This window comes from Lissotriton vulgaris, chromosome 3_1, assembly GCF_964263255.1.
Source record: "Lissotriton vulgaris chromosome 3_1, aLisVul1.2, whole genome shotgun sequence".
Taxonomy (NCBI): Eukaryota; Metazoa; Chordata; class Amphibia; order Caudata; family Salamandridae; genus Lissotriton; species Lissotriton vulgaris.
The window spans coordinates 1,524,357,247-1,524,376,934 of NC_141689.1; the positions used below are offsets into that span (position 1 = coordinate 1,524,357,247).

The window sequence follows — 19,688 nt, forward strand, 5'->3', positions numbered from 1 at the left end:
GAAAGTTTTCGAGAGTAAAAGGCTACTGGATGAAGTTGCCCCGTCTTCTTATGGCGTTGGGACAAAACTCCCCCAATGGCCAGATTGGAGGCATCTGCCTCCACAAAAAATGGTTCCAACGGATCCGGGTGTTGCAAGATGGGTGCCGAGACAAAGGATTCTTTGAGGAATTGAAAAGCGCCTTCTGCCTCGGTTCCCCATACAAATTTTTCGTTCTTCCGCAGCAAGCGAGTAATGGGGCTCACCTTCTCTGAAAAATTCTGGATGAATCGCCGATAAAAATTGGCGAACCCTAAAAAACTCTGGATTTCTTTCACTGAACTTGGAGCTGGCCAATCTCGGATCGCCTTGAGTTTGGATTCATCCATGGAAACTCCCTCTGGGGAGAGTATGTATCCCAAAAACTCCACCTTGGTTGCATGAAACACACATTTCTCCAACTTCACAAAGAGTTGATTCTCCAACAGACATTCCAAAATGGTACGTACATGCTGGATATGTTCCTCGGTACTTTTGGAAAAAATAAGTATATCGTCAATATACACCACTGCGAAGCGGTCCAAAAATTCACGAAGGATGTCATTCACAAAATTTTGAAATGCCGCTGGCGCATTGCACAACCCAAAAGGCATGACCTGATATTCGAAAAGCCCATAGCGAGTTCTGAAAGCCGTTTTCCACTCGTCTCCTTCTGCCATCCGGACCAAGTGGTAAGCCCCCCTCAAATCCAATTTAGTGTAGATCTGGGCCTCCTTTACCTGATCCAAAAGTTCTGAGATGAGTGGCAATGGGTATCGATTCTTCTTGGTCACCAGATTCAAGGCCCTATAGTCTATACAAGTCCTCAGACTTTTGTCTTTCTTCGGAATAAAGAAAAGAGGAGAGGAAACTGGGGATTGAGAGGGCCTGATGAATCCGTTAGCCAAATTTTCGTCTAGGTATTCTTTCAAATGCAGATTTTCAGATTCCGAAAGAGCATATATACGACTACAAGGAAGCGAGGCTCCTGGTTCCAACTCAATTTTGCAGTCGTATTCCCGATGGGGAGGAAGTCTCTGCGCTCCTCGTTCATCAAAAACTGCTTTCAAATCTAGATACTGTGCAGGAATTTCGGGGAGTTCCACCAAACAGATTACTTGTGGTTGATTGGCCAAACAGTACCTGTCACTCGACTCCGTCTTCACAGGATGAGAGTGGAAACAATGTTCCAGACAAAAATCAGAGGTCAAATCTACAGTTCTCCTAGTCCAGTCAATTTTCGGATTGTGCTCTGTTAACCAAGGCAGACCCAAAATCAGTTGGAATTGCGGAGCATCAATTAAACTGAATCGAAGATAACTCTTATGCTCTCCAGGGCCAATAACTGAGATGGTTTCTGTATCGAAAGCTATCGGTCCGGAGGATAACGGGGTACCATCCACGGCTCGCACAGGTTCCGGCTTTTCCTTCCTAACAAAGTTAATGCCCAATCTTTTTGCAAACAGAATATCGCAAAAATTTCCGGTAGCTCCCGAATCAATCATGATTGCTACATTGGCACTTTGTTCCTTTCCAAATATTATTTGACAAGATAGGATGAGATGCGGTGCCGATAACTGCATGGTGTTTGACAATGACTGAATTAATGGAGTTGTCTTACATTCGGCTTCCACCAGGGCAACCCCGTCTACTGGTGAAGCTTGTCTTTTACCCACGTCGAAGTCTTGGGTCTTCGTGGACACTCCTTGACGAAATGCCCAGAACCACCACAGTACATACATAACTTGCCTTGTCTTCTCTTTTCCCGTTCCTCCGTACTAAGCGGTCCACGGACTGTTCCAATTTGCATTGGTTCCTCTACTGTGACTTCTTCCTTGGACTTAACACTCTCAGGCCGCATGCGATCAAATCTTGGAGGAAAGGTCCGAGTTTCTTTTCGTCGCTCCTGACGTCTCTCCGATTGCCTCTGGTCAATTTGAAGTACTAAGTCTATGAGTTCTGAGACGTCGGTAGGCCTCTTAGGAATCTGGGAGAGTCCATCCTTCAGTTCGTCACGTAGACCTCTGTAGAAAATTGCTGCTCTTTTTTCTGAAGGCCAATTAGTCTCCACAATAAGCTTATTGTACTGCGCTAAGTAGGCCACCAACTCTCGATTTCCTTGCTTTAAATCCAGTAACTCATTATCTGTGGTTTGAGAGATTGCTCTTCTGTCAAAAATTCGTAAGAATTCTGCCTTGAATTCCCGAAAATTGTACAACACAGGATCATTAGTAGACACCAAAGGCAATGACCAAGAAGCGGCATCTCCACTCAGGTACGACAGCATGAACGCCACCTTGGACTGATCTTCTTTGAAAATTATTGGCTTGCAGAGATAGTGCAAAGAACACTGAGTGACAAAAACTTGTGCCTTATTTGGGTCACCCAGAAATCTCTCTGGAGGGGCTAATGGAATAGTGGGGGACATGGCATGCACTACCTGTGTGGAAAAGTCACTGGTGGCTGGCGAAGGATTAAAGGTTTGTGACTTAGGACCCCCAAAATCAGGACTGGGACTAACTGTGAGTTCATTTATCTTTTGACGAAGAAAACTAGTCTCCTGATTAGATTTCCTAACCTCCTCTCTGGTTTCTATTAACTGTTTTTGCAAATCTTCTAAGATGGATCCCAAAGCCTTTAGGTCGAGTCCTTCGGCCATGACACCCAAGCGGAATTTCAGCTGGCACTTCAATCTGTCAGAAGGTACCTGAAGATTCTGGCTCCGCTGGAGTATCAGACCCAAGGAGATGCTAAGCTCCCAATTCCCCTTCACCACTGTGCCGGATTTCTCTTGCAACAGTGATAACAGGGAAAGGGGAAGTGGATAACAAACAGAGAGACTGCTCACACAAATATCTTCTCCCGCTCAAGGAATGATGTAGATTATTCTGTAAAACATAAGGACAACATTACTAAGTTCTGACCTCTCAATACCCTGGTTCCTAAACTCTCTCCTAGAACACCTAACCTCAATTACCTGTGGGAATGTGAGCTTTTGCTGCTCTCTGATAGACCTTATATCTTTACTGTTTTGGTGAAGATTGAAGAACTGACCAGTTGACCAGGAGAAGTTGAAGATAGTGAACTGTCCCGCTGCACAGGAGAAGTTGGAGGTACACAAGAATATATATATATATATATTTTCATCTACATGAAGTACTGTCCTTGAATTAGAGTAGTTGCTCCTGACAATTTTCTCCGACTGTTCAAACAGGGAGTTCCAAGAAGGCAATGGAAGTTTATGGCTGACTACAAGCGCAAGTCTTCAAATAGCACAAGAACACTGAAACTCAGCAACTGGAATACAGTTCAAGAATAAACCAAACTGGTTCGAGCTCACCAACAGGAGGCTGCTTGTCGCTTGACAGCTCTGCAGGATCTGGTCTCTGACTCACTCAGCGCACAGGCAACAGCTGACTGAAGAATGAGGAAGTCGCTCCAGGCAAGTCGCTCCAGGCGCCCAGGTGAAGACACCAATTTTCGAAGCGTGAGGACAAAGGGGCGGTGAACTGCTAGCTAGGCTGAAGGAAAGGGGAATGCCTCGCTAAAGTCCGAGAGGCTCAAGCGAATGAAACGTGAGGGAAGGGAGCAGCCGAGAAAGCCGCCGAACTCTAGGAAAATGCTCAGGAAGGTGATAGGAACTAAGGAAACACCTATCCTGACTGAAAACTTACTTTAGCTATGAATAAATACTATGACAGAGAGCGCGAAAGAATACGTTCGCCTCTCAGGGATAATACCGTTGAAGTGCGCCGTTTTTAGAACGCTCGCGCTCCAAGTCACAGAGACGGCGTTCTAAGGAAAACACTAGAACGCTAACTGGTCCCCTGACAATGGCAACAAGGAAGTGGGTGTTCCAAGGCGCAACGATAAGTCGCCACTAGAAAAGTCCAGTTGAGAGAAGGGGGGGAATACTTGCTGATGGAGGGAATCTGCGAAGAGCTGCCTGACCTGAGTCCAATCCTGACAGCCGCACGCCCGCAGGCTCCTCTATTAAAGTCCCAGCAGGCCCCGACTGTGGCCTGGCCGCCAGAGTCTCCCTGCCCCACCCCCCCACGGGTGGGGCGGGCCGCAAAGGGGGGCGGCACCAGTGGCAAACCGCTTGCCGTGTAAATGGTGCGGCCAAACTTGGCCCCTCCCATCGTCTGCTGGTACAGATCCGAATTCAGCTCCCCCCATTACGCTTCCGGGTCCGCCGCTATGCACGCCTGGAATTCCTCGTCGTAGTGAGACCACGCGAACCCGCCGTAAGTCACCTGTGCCCTCCGCACCACATCCATGTATTTGAAAAGCGCGACGGACCGGTCCGGAAACTTCTCGCAATACACGCTCGCGTAAATGAGGAAAGCCGCTGACCAGTTGTCTAGCGTCAGGGGCACCTTTGGGCGCCTAGCTAACTCCTGCTCTTCCTCCTTCGACCCCTCCTTGGACGTTACCTTCCTGTTGAGAAGCCTCAAGATGTCAATGTACTCCCCTTTCCAGATCTTTTCCTTCGTCGCCGCCGAAAGGTGAGCCCCCAGAGGCTTGGTCAGCCCCATGTACGGTAACTTACGCACCGGCACCACACAACTCTCCTTCCCCCCCCGCCGGCTCCTTCTCTCCAACCGCCGCCGACCCGCCGCCCGCGCTCAACCCGTCTCCACCCGGCGCCTGCGCCGTCCGTGCCCACTCCCGCGTCCTGCACGTATCGTCCCCGCACCAGCCGCCATCCATCTTCCCCTTCGCCCCCCGTCCCCACCGAAACATGCACACAGCGCCTCTTGCCACTCCCCGCTCTGTCTCCCGTCTTACCTGGCGTCAAGGTCGGCGTCCTTGCTGGATCCCGCCGCTTAACCAGTGGAGCTGAGGGGGCCGTCACTCTGGGCGCTTCTTGCCTTGCTGATACCTGTAATACACTGCTAACAACATTACAAGACCCCCCGTCCTCCTGAATCTCTCCTTCCTCCTCCGACTCTCCATCAGCCGGCTCCACACCGCCCCGGCCCCCCACTTGGGGTTCCAGTCGGCTTAAACCCGCGCTCTCAAAACACACTCGCATCAAATCCATCAGGTCCACACTCCCACTCCCAGCCGCCACACTCACAGTCCAATCAGAAGTATGCGCATCCATCCTCACTCCCTCACCCCCGGCGGCCGTAACGACCCTTCGGGGAGGGGCCGGCGGAGACGCATCCTGCCTCCATTCGCCGCGGTCATGAGTTAGGTCCCTCGCTGGAGCTCGGCCGCCCGCACCAAACAGAGCCGGCCCATCCTCTTGGTGGGTTGGAGCCGCATGCTGCTCACCCGAGCGCCTCGCAAACAGCTCCTGCCAAGGAAAAAAGGTGGAGTCCAGCATGCCAGGGTGCAAACACCCCCCTTCTCCCCCCCACGCGCCGCCCCCTCCCCCGCTCCCCCATCCCAGAGCTGCTCCCCTCCCCCATCCTGCCGAATGACCTCTGCGCCACGACGGGATCTCCCCTCCACCCAGGCCCCAACCCCCCTCCCAATCCCAGCCCCCCGGCCCTCCCCACCCCCGAAACGCCAGCTCGGCCCCACACCCCCCCACACCCCCCTCCCCAGGCCCCCCCCGCCGCACCCCCGGGCCCCTCCCACTCGGCGTAACTCCCCCCTGGCCCGCCACTTCCCCCCGCCCCCCCACTTCCCCCTGCCTCCCCTTCACTACCCCCACCGACCCACCCCCCCAGCCCCGACCCACCCATCCCGCCCGCGGCACCTCCGCCTCCGCGCACCCCCCCAAGCACCTCTGGTCTGCCACGCCCCTCCGCCTGGCCCCCAACCCCACCCCACCCCCGCCGCCCCGGCGACGCCGGCCTGCTCGGGCCCACCATGCCCCCCCTCCTCCGATGAGGACGAACTCCAGTCCAGCTCTGTGTCCGCCCCCTATCCCCCCCTCCTCCACATCCGTCTCCTCAATCAATAGAGGGGAAACCGCCCCCCATCCCCTCCCCCCAACCGCCCACCTTGCTCATCGCGCCTCGGCCCCGCCCCTCTCCTCCACGGCCCCCTCACCACCCTCCTTCCCCCGGCCCCCCACCCTCCACTGGCATCCCCCTTGGGTCCCCGCATCCCCCCCTGCCCTCCCATCTCTGGCACCGCCTCTCGGGCTGCCCCTCCCCCCCACCCCCCCTGCCCCCCACCTCCTCCACAAATTCAAGCGCTCTCTTCTTTCCCCTCTGCCCAGCCCTCTTGGCCCCTCCCTTTGCCTTTGAGCGCGGCGCTGCCTCCTTGCGCTGTCCCCCGCCCCTCGCCCCCCCTAATGCCTCGCTGAGCCTGCCGCTGCCGTGACCGAGGCGGCTCACACGCCACCACAGCCCCTAACTCTCAGACTCTGTACCTCTCACTTACAATTTAGAAAACTCCTTAAAACTGTTCTATTTAAAAATGAGATCTAAACCATATCAGTACTCTCATCTGTATTTGTTAACTGGCCCAAAAGCGCAGAGATACTCCAGCTGGAGTCGATTCCAGCGCTATATAAGCTTGTAAATAAATAAATAAAGCGCGCCGCTGCGGCCTTACCTGGAGGTCGGGCCGCACGATGTCCATGCGGCCCGCCTCGCCCAACAGCCGCAAAGCCTCGGCCACCCGCGGATCCGAAACCGCCTCCATCCCTCAACAGCTACCACCGCCTGGGCACCAAATAACGCGCACGACCATGCGACAGCAAACGCCCACAGCGACGATCCGCCACGCCACTAGTCCGACCCAAAAAACTGCCTACGGACCCCTGGCTGCTGTGTCACTGCACCATGAAACAGTGTGCAGTGACACAAAATGGCCGTATAAATAGTGACCAAGCCCAAAGGAGCCCAACCAGCCCAAGAAGCCCAGCTACAGGGAGCCCCGGGTGTCAAACTTTCTCCCCCCCCTCCCCTGGTGCCCCAAACTTCGGGGGGGGGGGGAGCCTCCCGCTGGTCGGCCACCCCCCCAAATCCCCATTGCAAACATTCGAGCTTTTTACAGAACTTAACTTCTGCAAGAACTAACTAACTAAAGGTGACAGCACAACGCTGTCTCCGAGCGAGTATATGTTTGGGGTTTGGCCAAGGAGCGGCAGAGGGGCGGAGCAGCAGACAGGAGCGGGCCTTGAGTAAGAAGAGAGTCATGGCGGGGCGCCAGGGGACACTACCGAGCGCGAGAGGAGGGGCTCCGAGCCCGAAGACAGTGACACCAGTGGCCGGTGTCGGGTGTCTCCGCCCCCTGTCTGCTGGCAGAGCGCGGCCAGGGAGGGGGCTCTGCCCTGGGTGGGGGCGGTGCCAAGCAGCCTATGGAAAACAGGGCAATGGAAGGATAGCGGGGAGTGTATAAAGAGAGAGCGAGAGCGGTAAAAGGCACTCCAGCAGAGACGGGGGCGAGGACTGAGACAGACAGACCACGGACAGAGCCGAGCCCAGACGGGGGGTGAGGACTGAAACAGACAGACCACGGACAGAGCCGAGCCCATCTTCCACCCCGGTTCTCCCCATCAGCAAACTTCACCAGCGGCTCCCAGCGTCACAGGTGCCACCATGTGTGAGTCCATGAGCAAGAATGAGAACCTGGCGCTCAGGAAGAAGCACATCGGGTGAGTAGCATGCGGCCGCGCTGGCACCACGGCCATGCACTGGGCGAAAATGCGGAGTCAGATGAAATGCGGAGCGAGCTAAGGTTAAATATGCGCTATGCGTCTCATTAATAGATTTATAGGTCGAGTCCATTTATAAAATTCATATTTCTGACAAGACTGAAACTTTTCTCCTAATTAATTATGTTTCACTTTAAAAGTGGAGGTAGCACACAGTACTTTACGAAAACAAACGGGACAAGAAAACAGACAATTTTAGGGCAAAGGTTTTTATAACTTTTTGGAAAATAACATAGTACACAGTGTGTCATGTGCCCCAGCATGGAAGGAATGGACCCCCTCGGCAGCTGTTTGAACGGTAAAAGATGGCGATGATTAGGGTTTCATGGCCCCCTCCCCCCCGGTCCAGGTGCCCTGCCTGCACCCAGTACACCAGTGGAAGTTACGTCTTGGTTTTGGATAAAAGCCATCCTATTTTTTTCCAGCATGTTTGAAACAAACTTTCCGTGGCCACAGGATCTGGCCCCGTCCCACGCAGCGCGAAATATTTGCACTTAGAAGCACAGTGCGTGCTGCTCGCCGTCGGCTGGAGAGTCACACAAACAAGGCCCCAGGGGTTCATCTTTTATTTCCATGCACCCTAAACTCACAAAAGGGAGCAAAGTTTAAAAAATACAGCCGTGGGGGGCAGACTCGTCTTATTGCTTTTGTGACATAAGTCGGAGCATGTTAAGGTCGCAGTGACACCGATATGATATTTCTATATTTGGCTCTTTGCGGAGGGGGAATTCTTTGCTCTGGAACAGGAGGCATTGGCTCAGCGCCCAGCGCCACATTTCCACCATGTAATGCTGACTAACACCCGCGCTCGAATCGACTCTGCACTGCCCTCTACCGCTACTGTCAGGAAACTGCAGGGCCTGGCATCTCAAAAACACTTGAAGCGCGGCCAAGAAAAACACCGGAGCTTCTTTGTTTCTTCATATTGTTTCCTTGATTTAGTGGTGCGTTGAGCGTGGCTGCTGCGGTTTTAAAAGCACAGGAAGCGATGCCACGTAGCATTTTTTTTTTTATCGGGCGCAGCCTCATTTACTTAATGCGCCGAAGGTAACACTTGCTTCTCACTAATATATCCTAGAGACATTTAGAATGCTTGTCATAATTTACCAGGACAACAGTACGCGTGTTTGTTTAGCACTAAATCTAGCATCTTAAAATTGTCGGCCCTATGCCATGCGAGCTCTAGTGCAGCAAAGATGCCATGGGTAGGGTTGCCACCTAGTTGGTTTTCTCCCGGCACCATCGTATTTTGATGCAGTACAAACATAAGAAAAATTACATAGAACCGGTATTTTTCGACGCTTATTTGCATATACGTCAAACAGCAGCTGTAAATATAAAGCACTTTTAAATTTGTTAAAGAGATGCGCAAACGACCCCTAGCTAATAAAGCAAATAACGTTATGTTACAAATTAATATACAAGATTTTGTTCCAAGTCCTAAATATGCCGACACTTAAAACAACAAAGGGCGGTATTTTTCTCTTGGGAATGTGGCCATGGGCATTGGTGCAAAGAAAGGAATTTGTACCCATTGAATGTTGTTGGCAGTACAATGCGGCAATTACCAGGTTTAAATGGGCCGCTCAGGGCCCTGGTGCCACTGCACCTGCTGCTCATGTGGTAGCCACTGCACCCAAGCAAAGTTGTCGTCTCAGTCCATCTAGTTCAGACGTCACCTTCACCTGAGATCATCCCTGTTGACTTGTTAGTTTTAGTTTCAACAGGTGCTTCAGTGACGACTTTCTACTTAAAGAATTTCTCGCCAACACCAGCATACGTTTGCGGTTTCCCATACATTAAGGGCCTTATTTATGAAGGCCTTGCGCCACCGATGCGTCACTTTTTCCCATGTTAAAAGTGACGCACCGGCGGCGCAAGGCCTTCATAAATAAGGCCCTAAGTGTTATTGCTTAAAGAGCCAGCCCTGGCAAAGGCGCAACTTGCGCCAAATTTCAGGGGAGGGGGGGCTTCTAAACATTTCGGGGGAGGGGGCGACCGATTTCCCCTTAAATAGGCAGAGTGGAGATGCAGAGGCTCTAAGAAGATGTGAAAAACAACAAAGCTTCATTAATAAGTGAATGGTCTTTTAAAGGCCTGTAAAGCACTCCGGTGCGGATGTGTGTGTGCCGGGAAGCTGTCTCAGCCGGGGCTGCCACAAACGACTGGAAGGGGGGTTGGGGGGGGGGGGGTGTACTGAAGCCCTTTTGAGCCCAATCGGCTTTGCGCGCCTGGGCCCTGGCCCTAGAATAGGAGCCAAAAGCAGCCTTGAAAAATGATGTAATAGAGATCCAATATTGTACCCAGTGGGCGTTGAATGTACGGTTTCAGCGCGACCAAGGATTGGGGGACTCTTTCGCCATCAAGAATTTATCTTTGTTTAATCTGACTCGAACCTCTACTTTTAGAGAACCAGTTTCCAAATACATTGGCTAAGTAGCACCGTTTTACACGCAGTTCTGTGAGTAACTTATCAGCATTCCAATATTTTATGGTCAGCCATCGTATTTTAGTCTTATTTTTCTGAAGTAGCAGATAATGGGTGTTCCTATAAGAGAATGGTATGCCCCTCTCAATGGGGCTGCTTTCATGACCCTGTTCTGATAATCCCTTAGGCCACCCAGTGCAATAAGGTTGTCCTTGCGCCAGATAGGGGTACTGGTGCCCTTGTTCATACCTGCACTTTTAAAGCGCTCTGATGACTGGCCCTTGTTGATAAAATATAATGACATGAGTAAAAGGTAAAGCGAAAACAAGAGTACAGCTTCAAAAGATCACAAATGGTGCTCCCTGTTTTATGGTATTTTTTTAAAACATTTACATCTGTATTTATCCACATTTATTTTTGGGCCATCTTAATGATATTTATACATATTTATTTAGTGTTTTGAAAATAAGTGGAATGGTATATTTCCACGTTTGTTTAACTGAGGGGCATGCATTCCTACTTTTTATAGCATTCATACGTTTTAGCAAATTAAGCAGCGGAAATATACCAAAACACTAAACCCGCTGTTGGTCTGAACTTCACGAAAGACAGCATGGAGAGTCACTCACAAGAAGCACACCTTTTCTGTATTTTTCCTCTTGTAAAGATAAATACAGAGAGAATACACATTGTCTGTAATTATCTGTAAAAATCAGTAGAAATTGAAAAATTGCAGCCTTGATCATAACCAACCCCATCGCTGGAGGGCCAATCCAGCTGTGGTGAGTCCTACCCTGAAGCTTGAGTCCAGCTCTGTCTTGCATAGGCACCCATGTGCATATTTACTGTACAATTCCATAATCCAAATACTCATCCCTATCAGAAACCTCCCTCCTCAAAGATACATCTACCTGACCTTAGGCTGATGACAGCTCAGCTCTCCAGAAGCGCCTTGTGTGGTTGTAAAGGTGCAGCAGGCAGTGTTTTTACTGATCTTGATTGAGCTGAGTGGCACAGCTCTCCTCAAAACCTGAGACCTTGGATGAATTTTCAGCAGGCATGGCTCCCGTGAAAGTGGCAGTAGATAAACAATTGGAAAATTAAGTTGTTAAAAGTAAAGAGTATGTACATTTGCTTAACCTGTATTATCTAAGAAAGAACACAACAAAGTGCAGATTTCCATGACCCACTCAAGACTCTGTTAGGCTGTGTCAGAAGGTGGCTAGCACCGAGGGATGACACACAGCAAGACCCTTCCAAACTCAAAAGCCATTGCATGTCTGGGTTTTGACAGTGCCACAGGCCTGCTAAGAACATAAATTCAGTGGATCGGGTTCCCTGCTTTCAACTATTTGGTTTCTTTGACCAGCCTGTTCAAGCCATTAGCTTGAGACTTTGTCAGACATGTCTTGGTTCCGCACTGTGGAGTAGGTATCTCTCACCTCATTCTAGTGGCTGTCTGGAAGTATCCTTCCATCTGCACTCCGGTACTTGTATTGAACTACACGAGGAACTATTTTACAAAGCTGGCCAGGACCAAACTGGCGAGTTGGAAATTTTGGAGGCTAGTTTTGGAATGCCATGGCCGCTGCTGGCGCCTCTCAGTTTATTGCTGCCGGCACCATGACAGCATAAGCAAAGACCGTCTGAAAAGAAAGATAGTGGTGGAAGGAAAGAGAGGAAGGGGGAAGATCTGATGGAGTGGGAAAGAGGGGAGGAAAGAGACAGAGAATGGAGACTGCCTGACCCTGACTCTAGCCACGTTGCTGTCCCTTCCTGCAGGCTCCCACCCGGTGTGCCTGAATGCATGCGCGCACTAAACGCAGACCTTTTGGCTTTGCCAGTGCTTCTATAAGCAAAGTGGTTGCTAAATTGAAGTTTAGCACTCTGTGTCAATGCCCACGTGCATTCAAACAAAACTACTTAATGGTCTTCGGCTACGAACTGCGGGGTGAACCGAGTTGGCGTGACCCCTTGCGGCAGGATCCCCCCTGAACTCGGCGCTATTTCCATAACGGGCCTTGTTCAGCTCCCTCGCCTGCCAAGTGTAGCCGCCTCCAGGGAAAGAGCGCGCCTCGCAACCCAGGGCTCTGTTGTTTACCGCAATAATGACGGAGCAGATTCCAAAGAAGAGCCGGGGGCTTTTCCGGGCTAACTGTCCCCACCTGGAACCGGCCTGAGCTGGTTGGAGGCTTCAGAACAAACAAACGAGGAGCCAGCCAGGTTGTCACTAAGTAGAAAGATAATCTTAGTGCCTGTTTAATATTTCCCGTGTAACTGTATACGGTTGTTGTTGAGCGAAGAACTTTCCTGTCTCTTGATGGCTGAGATCTGTATGAGGCCTGCGGGTCACCGGTTGTGACAGGGGCAGTTTATCCTTGCTCCTGAAGTCGCTGTGTAGAGTGCCATTACATTGGGCAGTAACAGCTCTTGTTATTTATAGTGGCTAATGACAGAAGCTTTACGCGCCATATCAAACGAGTTTTTACTATTATATAGTAAGTGCGCAGTTTTTTTTGTAAAAGAAACGCGGTATTTGGTTCGTCAAAAAATGATCAGCCAATACTTTTCTTTAGTTTCCAAAACTAGTTCGAATTTGACTTCTGTTCAGATGACGCTGCGTAATTTGCACTGAATTTGTTGTTCTCTATCGGTTGTGCTACATTACATGCCATTACCTTACATGTTTTTTCCATTGCACGTAAGCGTTGACCTTTGCAACGCGTGTCATTAAATCTTGGACCTTTAGCACACATTTGTGTGTGTGTGTGTATTGTCACTCACACACACACATACATATATACATTTATATACACATTCGTGAGCAGTTGTTTGTGTATACACACGCACAAATATATTTTATTTACTTTTTTGTGAAAGAAACCCCCCCCCCAAAGCCACCCTTTTTTTAATCCTAACCTCCATTATTTTTCTCTTACCTTCACTAAACCCTAAATTTGCCATTACCCCTACCACCCCAAAACCCCGAAATTCCCCTTACTTCTACCTGCTCTGAAACCCTAAAATCACCCTTATCGCCCATTATCACTAGCCACCTCTTAATCCCCAAATCACCCTTACCTCCCTTTCACCCTTATCACAACCCCTAAACAACCTTACCTCCCTTTACCTCTATGCGCACCTAAACAGCTTTTTTTAAATAAAATAATATTTATGTTATTAAAAAAAATACTTGAACAAAGAGAGGTACGCAGTTCCCCAAAAATGATATACCGATAGAGTGACGCCCTTGTTCACTCCATCGGTATATCATTTTTGGGGGACTGCGTACCTCTCTTTGTTCACATATTCCTTGGGCCCGTACGCTGGACCCCGACAAAAATAGCCCTACTTGCCCCACTTATTGTGAAGTATTAAAAAAAATACTTACCTGTGTGACAGAGATACAAATCCATGTGTTGCACTTACCTGTGTGGTAAAAAACATGCATGATAAGGTGTGTGGTAAAGGCTGTTTACCTTCTAATGAGCATCCACGACAAAGTGTTAAACTTGCTTGGCAACTTTTACATTTTTGGTACAGGGACAATTTAGTAGAATATCGATTCCTGGTACTGAATTAAAACATTTTGTTTTATGTGCGAAACTACCAGAATGAAACGAAGGCCAAACAACCCAAATACTTCAGTACCTGTAATTGTAGGTCCAGGTTTGCACACTATGCCACCTTTAACCCCCTTTCTGCAGTCTCCCCATGCTGCTAAAACCAAGGCCTAATTCTCGGCCACGGCTAAATAAGGCAGCTTGGGGTGCCAGATTTCATTTACAAAAGTAGTGAGGAGTGTACTTGTGTTTATTGCTTAAATTGACCAATATATTTGAAAGATACCGAAAGCAATTGCTTTGTTTTGTGTTGATTTTTACCCTCGACTTCTACCCTTTGCATTTTTCTGCTCCTCTGTTTGTCTGAAGAGTTAGAGCTACCACAGGAATCCACATCATGAAGACATCATGTTTACAGTCTTAGGTTGCCCTGTTTAGGTCTTGCCTACAACAGCTCAATGCGCTGCTTGCGCTCTCACCTTCGAGGGATATTGTATACAACAAGGGGATTGCAGCCCACCCATTGCTTACCATTATTTGGCTTCATTGTCACTCTTATTTGCTGCCTTCTGATTGGCCCACATGTGCTGGCTTCTCTTCTTCTTTTGGTTGGAGCATGGACCTAAGTGCTTCAGCTCGATTGCTGTCCTATCGCTGATTCAGATATGATTGAGGTACTACTTGTATTTTTCTTCCCTGCCCCCCTTGATGAGTCTCCTGCCATTTGCAGCTATGTTTTACTATGTCACACACAGTTCAAAGAAGCCCTTTTCTCCTTTGAAATTGATGTTTATTGTGACAAAAGATGTTATCTGCTTTTACAGTGATGACAGATGTTATCTGCTTGCAAATGTATTTTAACTAGGACATGGGCGCAATTGCTTTCTGTGTGTGATAAGATTTTTTGCCAAATGTCATGTGTTTTTTTCTTTTTCACTCATGGGGAGATTAACTGATTTGCTCACAATCACAGAGGTGTTGTGTTGAGACCTATCAAGCATTGTCAAAACATTAGGTCTCTCCTTTGAGACTATTGGCTCTGCCGTTGTTTTTTGTTCATGCTGTACGGCATGGGCATTGCTGACTTTGGCAATGAGTTTTTAGCCGTGTCATATAGCGGCGTGGCTGCTGTGAAGCTTGGCTAAAAATAATAATAAAGACTGGGATGCATCCAGGGTTAATGCACTTTATAAATAATTTTAAAAAAAGAGCATTAGACCGGCTGTGTCACAGCACTTTTTAAAATTTGTTTTAGCCCCATTGTAAACCATCTGCTGCTGTATAGCATGGCTACAAAACATTGCCAAAGCCAATAGCTCTTGAAGGTGAGACCTATTATCTCTGCCAATGCTTGTTAGACATGGTTGTTGTCTGACCTGTAAATTCAATGTATTCAAATAATGCTAAACAAGGCTAAAAACTGAACTTGCTTGTCAAAGGAAAGGTCCGCACTGGAAAGTGTTGTTCTGGTGTTATTGAACGATCTGGCATGGATGTACTTAGGGTCACGGGCCCACACCAGGAAGATGTCTGTAGCTACATTATTTTGCAGGTATGACTGTATATAGGACAGACAATTGGCAAGCTTATAGCCCCCTGTTGCATCCATAAACACTGGCCCGTGCTACAAGTAGGGCTTCGACCATGCATTTGTTTTTTCCTAACCCGCTCCTTACCAAATTTTTTCTAGGCCATCCTGCAAAGTGTTCTTTGCAAAGGACCCCATCAAGATCACGCGTGCCCAGGGGCAGTACATGTTTGATGACAACGGGAGACGCTTCCTGGACTGTATTAACAATGTTGCCCATGGTGAGTAGCTTTGTGGGTGACCCTTGGAGAGCCCCATTTGCTATTTAGCCCCACTTGCTGAAAACATGCATGCAGTTTTTTCACAGAGCCTTTCAGATGGGATTTAATTGTGGGATCATCTCTCTTTTTAAGGTATTTTTAAGTATGTAAATATCATATTTAGAATTCAAAGTAAATGAAGGGTTTTTGTTATGTTTACTCTCTTTTCTCGTAGCTAAGCAGATAATTATAACAGTTAACCCCTTCCATGCGGTTGCGATTCCCCTCGTGTGCTGTAAACAACACGAACAGGGGAGGGCCGTGACGAACCCCAGCCGTCATCAGCACACGAGCACCGTAGTGCATGACGGCTGGGGTTCGTCATCAGCATGGAAGGGGTTAAAAGGGCAATACTCCTTTAATGCCCATCTCAGGTCCGCTGGCACCATAGCACACCTATTGGCAGGACACTGGTATTATTGCAATAATAATAATCCATATTTGTAAAGCGTGAACAAATTACCCCTTAAGGTGTCAAGGCGCTGGGGGCCGTCAGGGAGATTGAGTGAGTTATTGTCCAGAGTCACATGATGTTGAGCTGAGCTGCCGCCGATGTTAGAACCGTGATCTCCGCGCTCCGGACTCAGCTACTGTGGCCGCTGCGCCACACCTTTCCCCATTGTAACCAACGATGGGGAACTGTGTGCATCCTGTTCGTTCTCCAGAATGATCGCCTATTTCTAGAGTGTGGTTACTCATCTTCTACAGAATCTCTTTCATTGTTGCTCGCTTCTTTGCTACCTCTTTTCCAGGTGCAAATTCTCAAGTAAAGAGTACTCCTTACTGAACAGATTTTTTAGTGTTTGCATCTTGTGTCATTTCTAAGTCATGCCTTGTCTTTCTACGTCAGTGGGACACAGCCATCCAGATGTGACCAAGGCCGCCGTGAAACAGATGGAACTTCTTAATACAAACTCTCGGTTCCTGCACGACAACCTGGTCCGCTACGCAGAACGACTGACAGCCACTCTCCCAGAGAAACTCTCCGTCTGCTATTTTGTAAACTCTGGGTACGTATCAGAACTCCCTTTTGTGTTCATTAAGGCTGCCACATCCCACATCCCACAAGTCGCCCTCAACAGCTCGCCAATCTTTTATTAATACCATGTCTTGGATGCTCACCTTTTGTGTAGAGTTTGCATGCATTCTCGAAGAGCGGTTGAAATTAAGCGATTTTAACATCTTCTTGGACATACAACTGCATTTAAATCTTCAATACATTGGCATCTGCTCCAACAGTCAGTAAAATCCTGCATGTACCTCATTCATCAATCTTGGGTTGTGATCCTTGTAAACAACTTCATACTGTTACAAAGCAGTTGAAACGTGTCGCTCCATATAGCATATGCTACACTTGACTTCTGTACTTTAATTTTCAACACAAGAAGTCGCATCAGTTAGAATTTTGGTTCCAAAAGAAACTTTCGGCTTGAAGACTGGTAGACGCTGTTATTAAATAAACTCTGTAAATATTGTAAAAACAATAACAAGAGTTGACACTAACAGTGCATCAGATTTATTCAGAATTAAGTCAGAACTGGTTGGGGAGCTCCCGCATGCTTAATTTTGAGTGGCTGTTAACTTTTCTTCAAAGTACAACAAATGCACCAATTTTAACTTGAGATTGTATTTTGTTCGGATGAATAGGTTTAGTTCAGATTTACCCCCCATTTTTGATGTTACATGTTTTGTTGTAGGTAGGGTCCCTAAGTTCTTAAGTTTTCTAATGTACACATGAAGTACAGCCGCTCCTAACTCTTTAATTCTTTCCCAACAATAACAATCTTGTGACAATCTTGCTCTAAATTAGTTTATCCATATTTTTATTGGCCGGGGTAGACTCCCTATACCCCCTTTTTTAAATATTAGGCACACCCTTGAAACCCTTCAAAAATATTTTATTCACTTTTATAACAAACACCTAACCCATAAAAAACTATCTGTACTATTTCCAGCTCAACCCTAAAACCTAAGAAACACCTGAGGTGCCTCTATGAGGACAGAGGAACGTCGCACGTCGCCCCTCGGCTGTGGGTACAGGAAACATGAAAAATAAAATGTTAATAAAAGAAACGTATTGCCATTTTTTTTTCATGCTGGCAGCAACCGAGTCTAAGGGTGGGGTTAGCAGTAGGGAAGGGACAGTGTGCACTTCAGTTTAAAATGCATTGTCGTGCAATAGTCAGTCTGACAAGCACACTCTTAACACTCAAATCCGAGCTGTTATAGATAACTGGGTGAAGAGCAAACACAAGCCTCCATTGTCTGAAGGAGCATTGAACCAGCACGCTCCAGCCAATCCTGGTGCTTCTCTCATGTTGCCTCAGCATGAGAGCAGTGTCTGTATTGGTTGAGTGGAGTTTGCTGAGGTCGGGGAGCCTGCTGCCTGTGCTGGAGGAGCCACCAACTGCAGAGACGAAGAGGAGCAGTGGGTAACAAAATCTTTATCTTATTAATTTAATTTGATTTAACTTAATGACAGGCACTGTTAGAAACTCGCAGTGCCTTCAGCCTCAACTCCAGCGCTCTCACTCATGGCCCATTATTAACACTGTTTAAAACGGATCACGATTGAGAGCTTTGGCGTTGAGCCTAATGGCACCGCCGTGTTGTTGTTTTTTTTCAGTGCCTGTCAGTGAGTTAAATTATTGCTTCACCAGTTTTGTTTGCTGCTGGCCACCACTGTATAAACTGTATACAAGATTTTTCGAGGAGAAAATTAAAAGTTTTAGCAAAAGTTTAAAATTGAACGAGAAAATATGGGATTTCTTAAATGTTTTCTCCGTGGAAAAATTGCCTCCTTAAATGGGTAATAGTTCAAAGTAAAATTGCATTTTAGGTCACAGGGGAAGAGTGTGGACACAATGGTTGTGCTCTTTCTATAATTTATTCTTCTGTAAAGCCTGGGCCGTGGGAGGCATACAACAATAATATTTTCCAGCTTAGATCGGTTGCAAGGCTGTCTTGTGCAAACATAGCCACATTTTTAAAATCCAGTTTTCTTTGTGTTTACCATTAAACCACTGCATTGTTATTGTGTTAAGAAAGCAGCTAGTAACCACTGACAGATTTTGACTTTATGTATTTTTTAATTTGCGGAAGACAAACAATTAAATTCTCATGTCGAACCAGATATTTACAGAGGATGGCAAATGACAGTATATATAATCAAGCAATAACAGCAAACCCAGAAGTAGGCACTTATCTGCCTTTAAGAAGTCCCACATTTTACTGCAGTTTTTATGCTGGGGCAGGGTAAGCAAAAATCTGATTAGTAACCCCATCTGTCATGGTTCCGGTACATAGCTCGGTTAGATGACGCCAAGCAATGGCATAAAATTCAGCTAATTCAATTGGTCCCTGTAGGAAAGTGCCCCTTTTTGACATGGCTGCCCCCACTTTTTGCCTGGTACATGATTTGATTACGACTGAAAGTGCACGCGGTTCCTGCTAACCAGGTCCCCAGTGCCAGAGCTCTTTCACAACTGTACAATTGTTCACACAATTGGCAAAATCTTCAGCACCCTCCGTAAGTCCCTAATAAATGGTACCTAGGTCCAGAGGTACTAAAGAGGGTCCCTTAGGGCTTCAGCACAAAATGTGTAGGCTGCCATTGCAGGCTGCGTGTCTTGGTGCAGACAAAAGTGAAAACACAACATGTCACACATCCCTGTCATGCCATATCCCTTACCACTGCATATGATATTTGTAAGTCAGAGCACTTTGGGATTGCATATCAAGCCACTACTAAAGTAACCCCTGACTCTTTACATGGTATGTCAGATTATTGCCATATCACATAAAGAGCCAGCTTCTTACAGTCCTCATACTCCTTTGCTCACACACTGTTCGAAATGATAAAGAAATGTCTTTGTTATTTGACATAGATGCGTCTAAGAACAAGGATGTTTTAGTATAAGACATGCAACATAAACCGTTGAAAATATAATAGAAAATTGAATGAATTTTCCAAATGCAATTAGTATTTAATTACAAAAGATTCTTGCGAACTCTGTACTTCCTGTGCCTCTTTCCTTTTACTTCATACGAGCAATTGTTAAGATGGCTGCCCTTGTACCTCAGCTGTCACCTCTCTCCACTCCCTTACTGGGTCCCAAGGTCCACTGCGCTCACATAAGTCTTCATCCAGCATTCTCTTCAATACCTCCTTTACATCACCAGCTTCGTGGAACACATTTTCTTTCCT

The 19,688-nt window shown here is 47.7% G+C and overlaps 1 protein-coding gene across 1 annotated transcript in view; it reads left to right on the top strand.

The window, feature by feature from the left end:
- Positions 1-7,148: 7,148 nt before the first annotated feature.
- ETNPPL (ethanolamine-phosphate phospho-lyase) overlaps positions 7,149-19,688 on the top strand; it is a 32,097-nt gene continuing 19,557 nt past the window's right edge. Inside the window, exons 1-4 of the mRNA XM_086962006.1 lie at positions 7,149-7,406; positions 7,458-7,582; positions 15,324-15,442; positions 16,332-16,491. Of these exons, the coding sequence (XP_086818132.1) occupies positions 7,527-7,582; positions 15,324-15,442; positions 16,332-16,491 (335 nt within the window). The 5' untranslated portion in view covers positions 7,149-7,406; positions 7,458-7,526. The remainder of the gene's footprint in view (positions 7,407-7,457; positions 7,583-15,323; positions 15,443-16,331; positions 16,492-19,688) is intronic.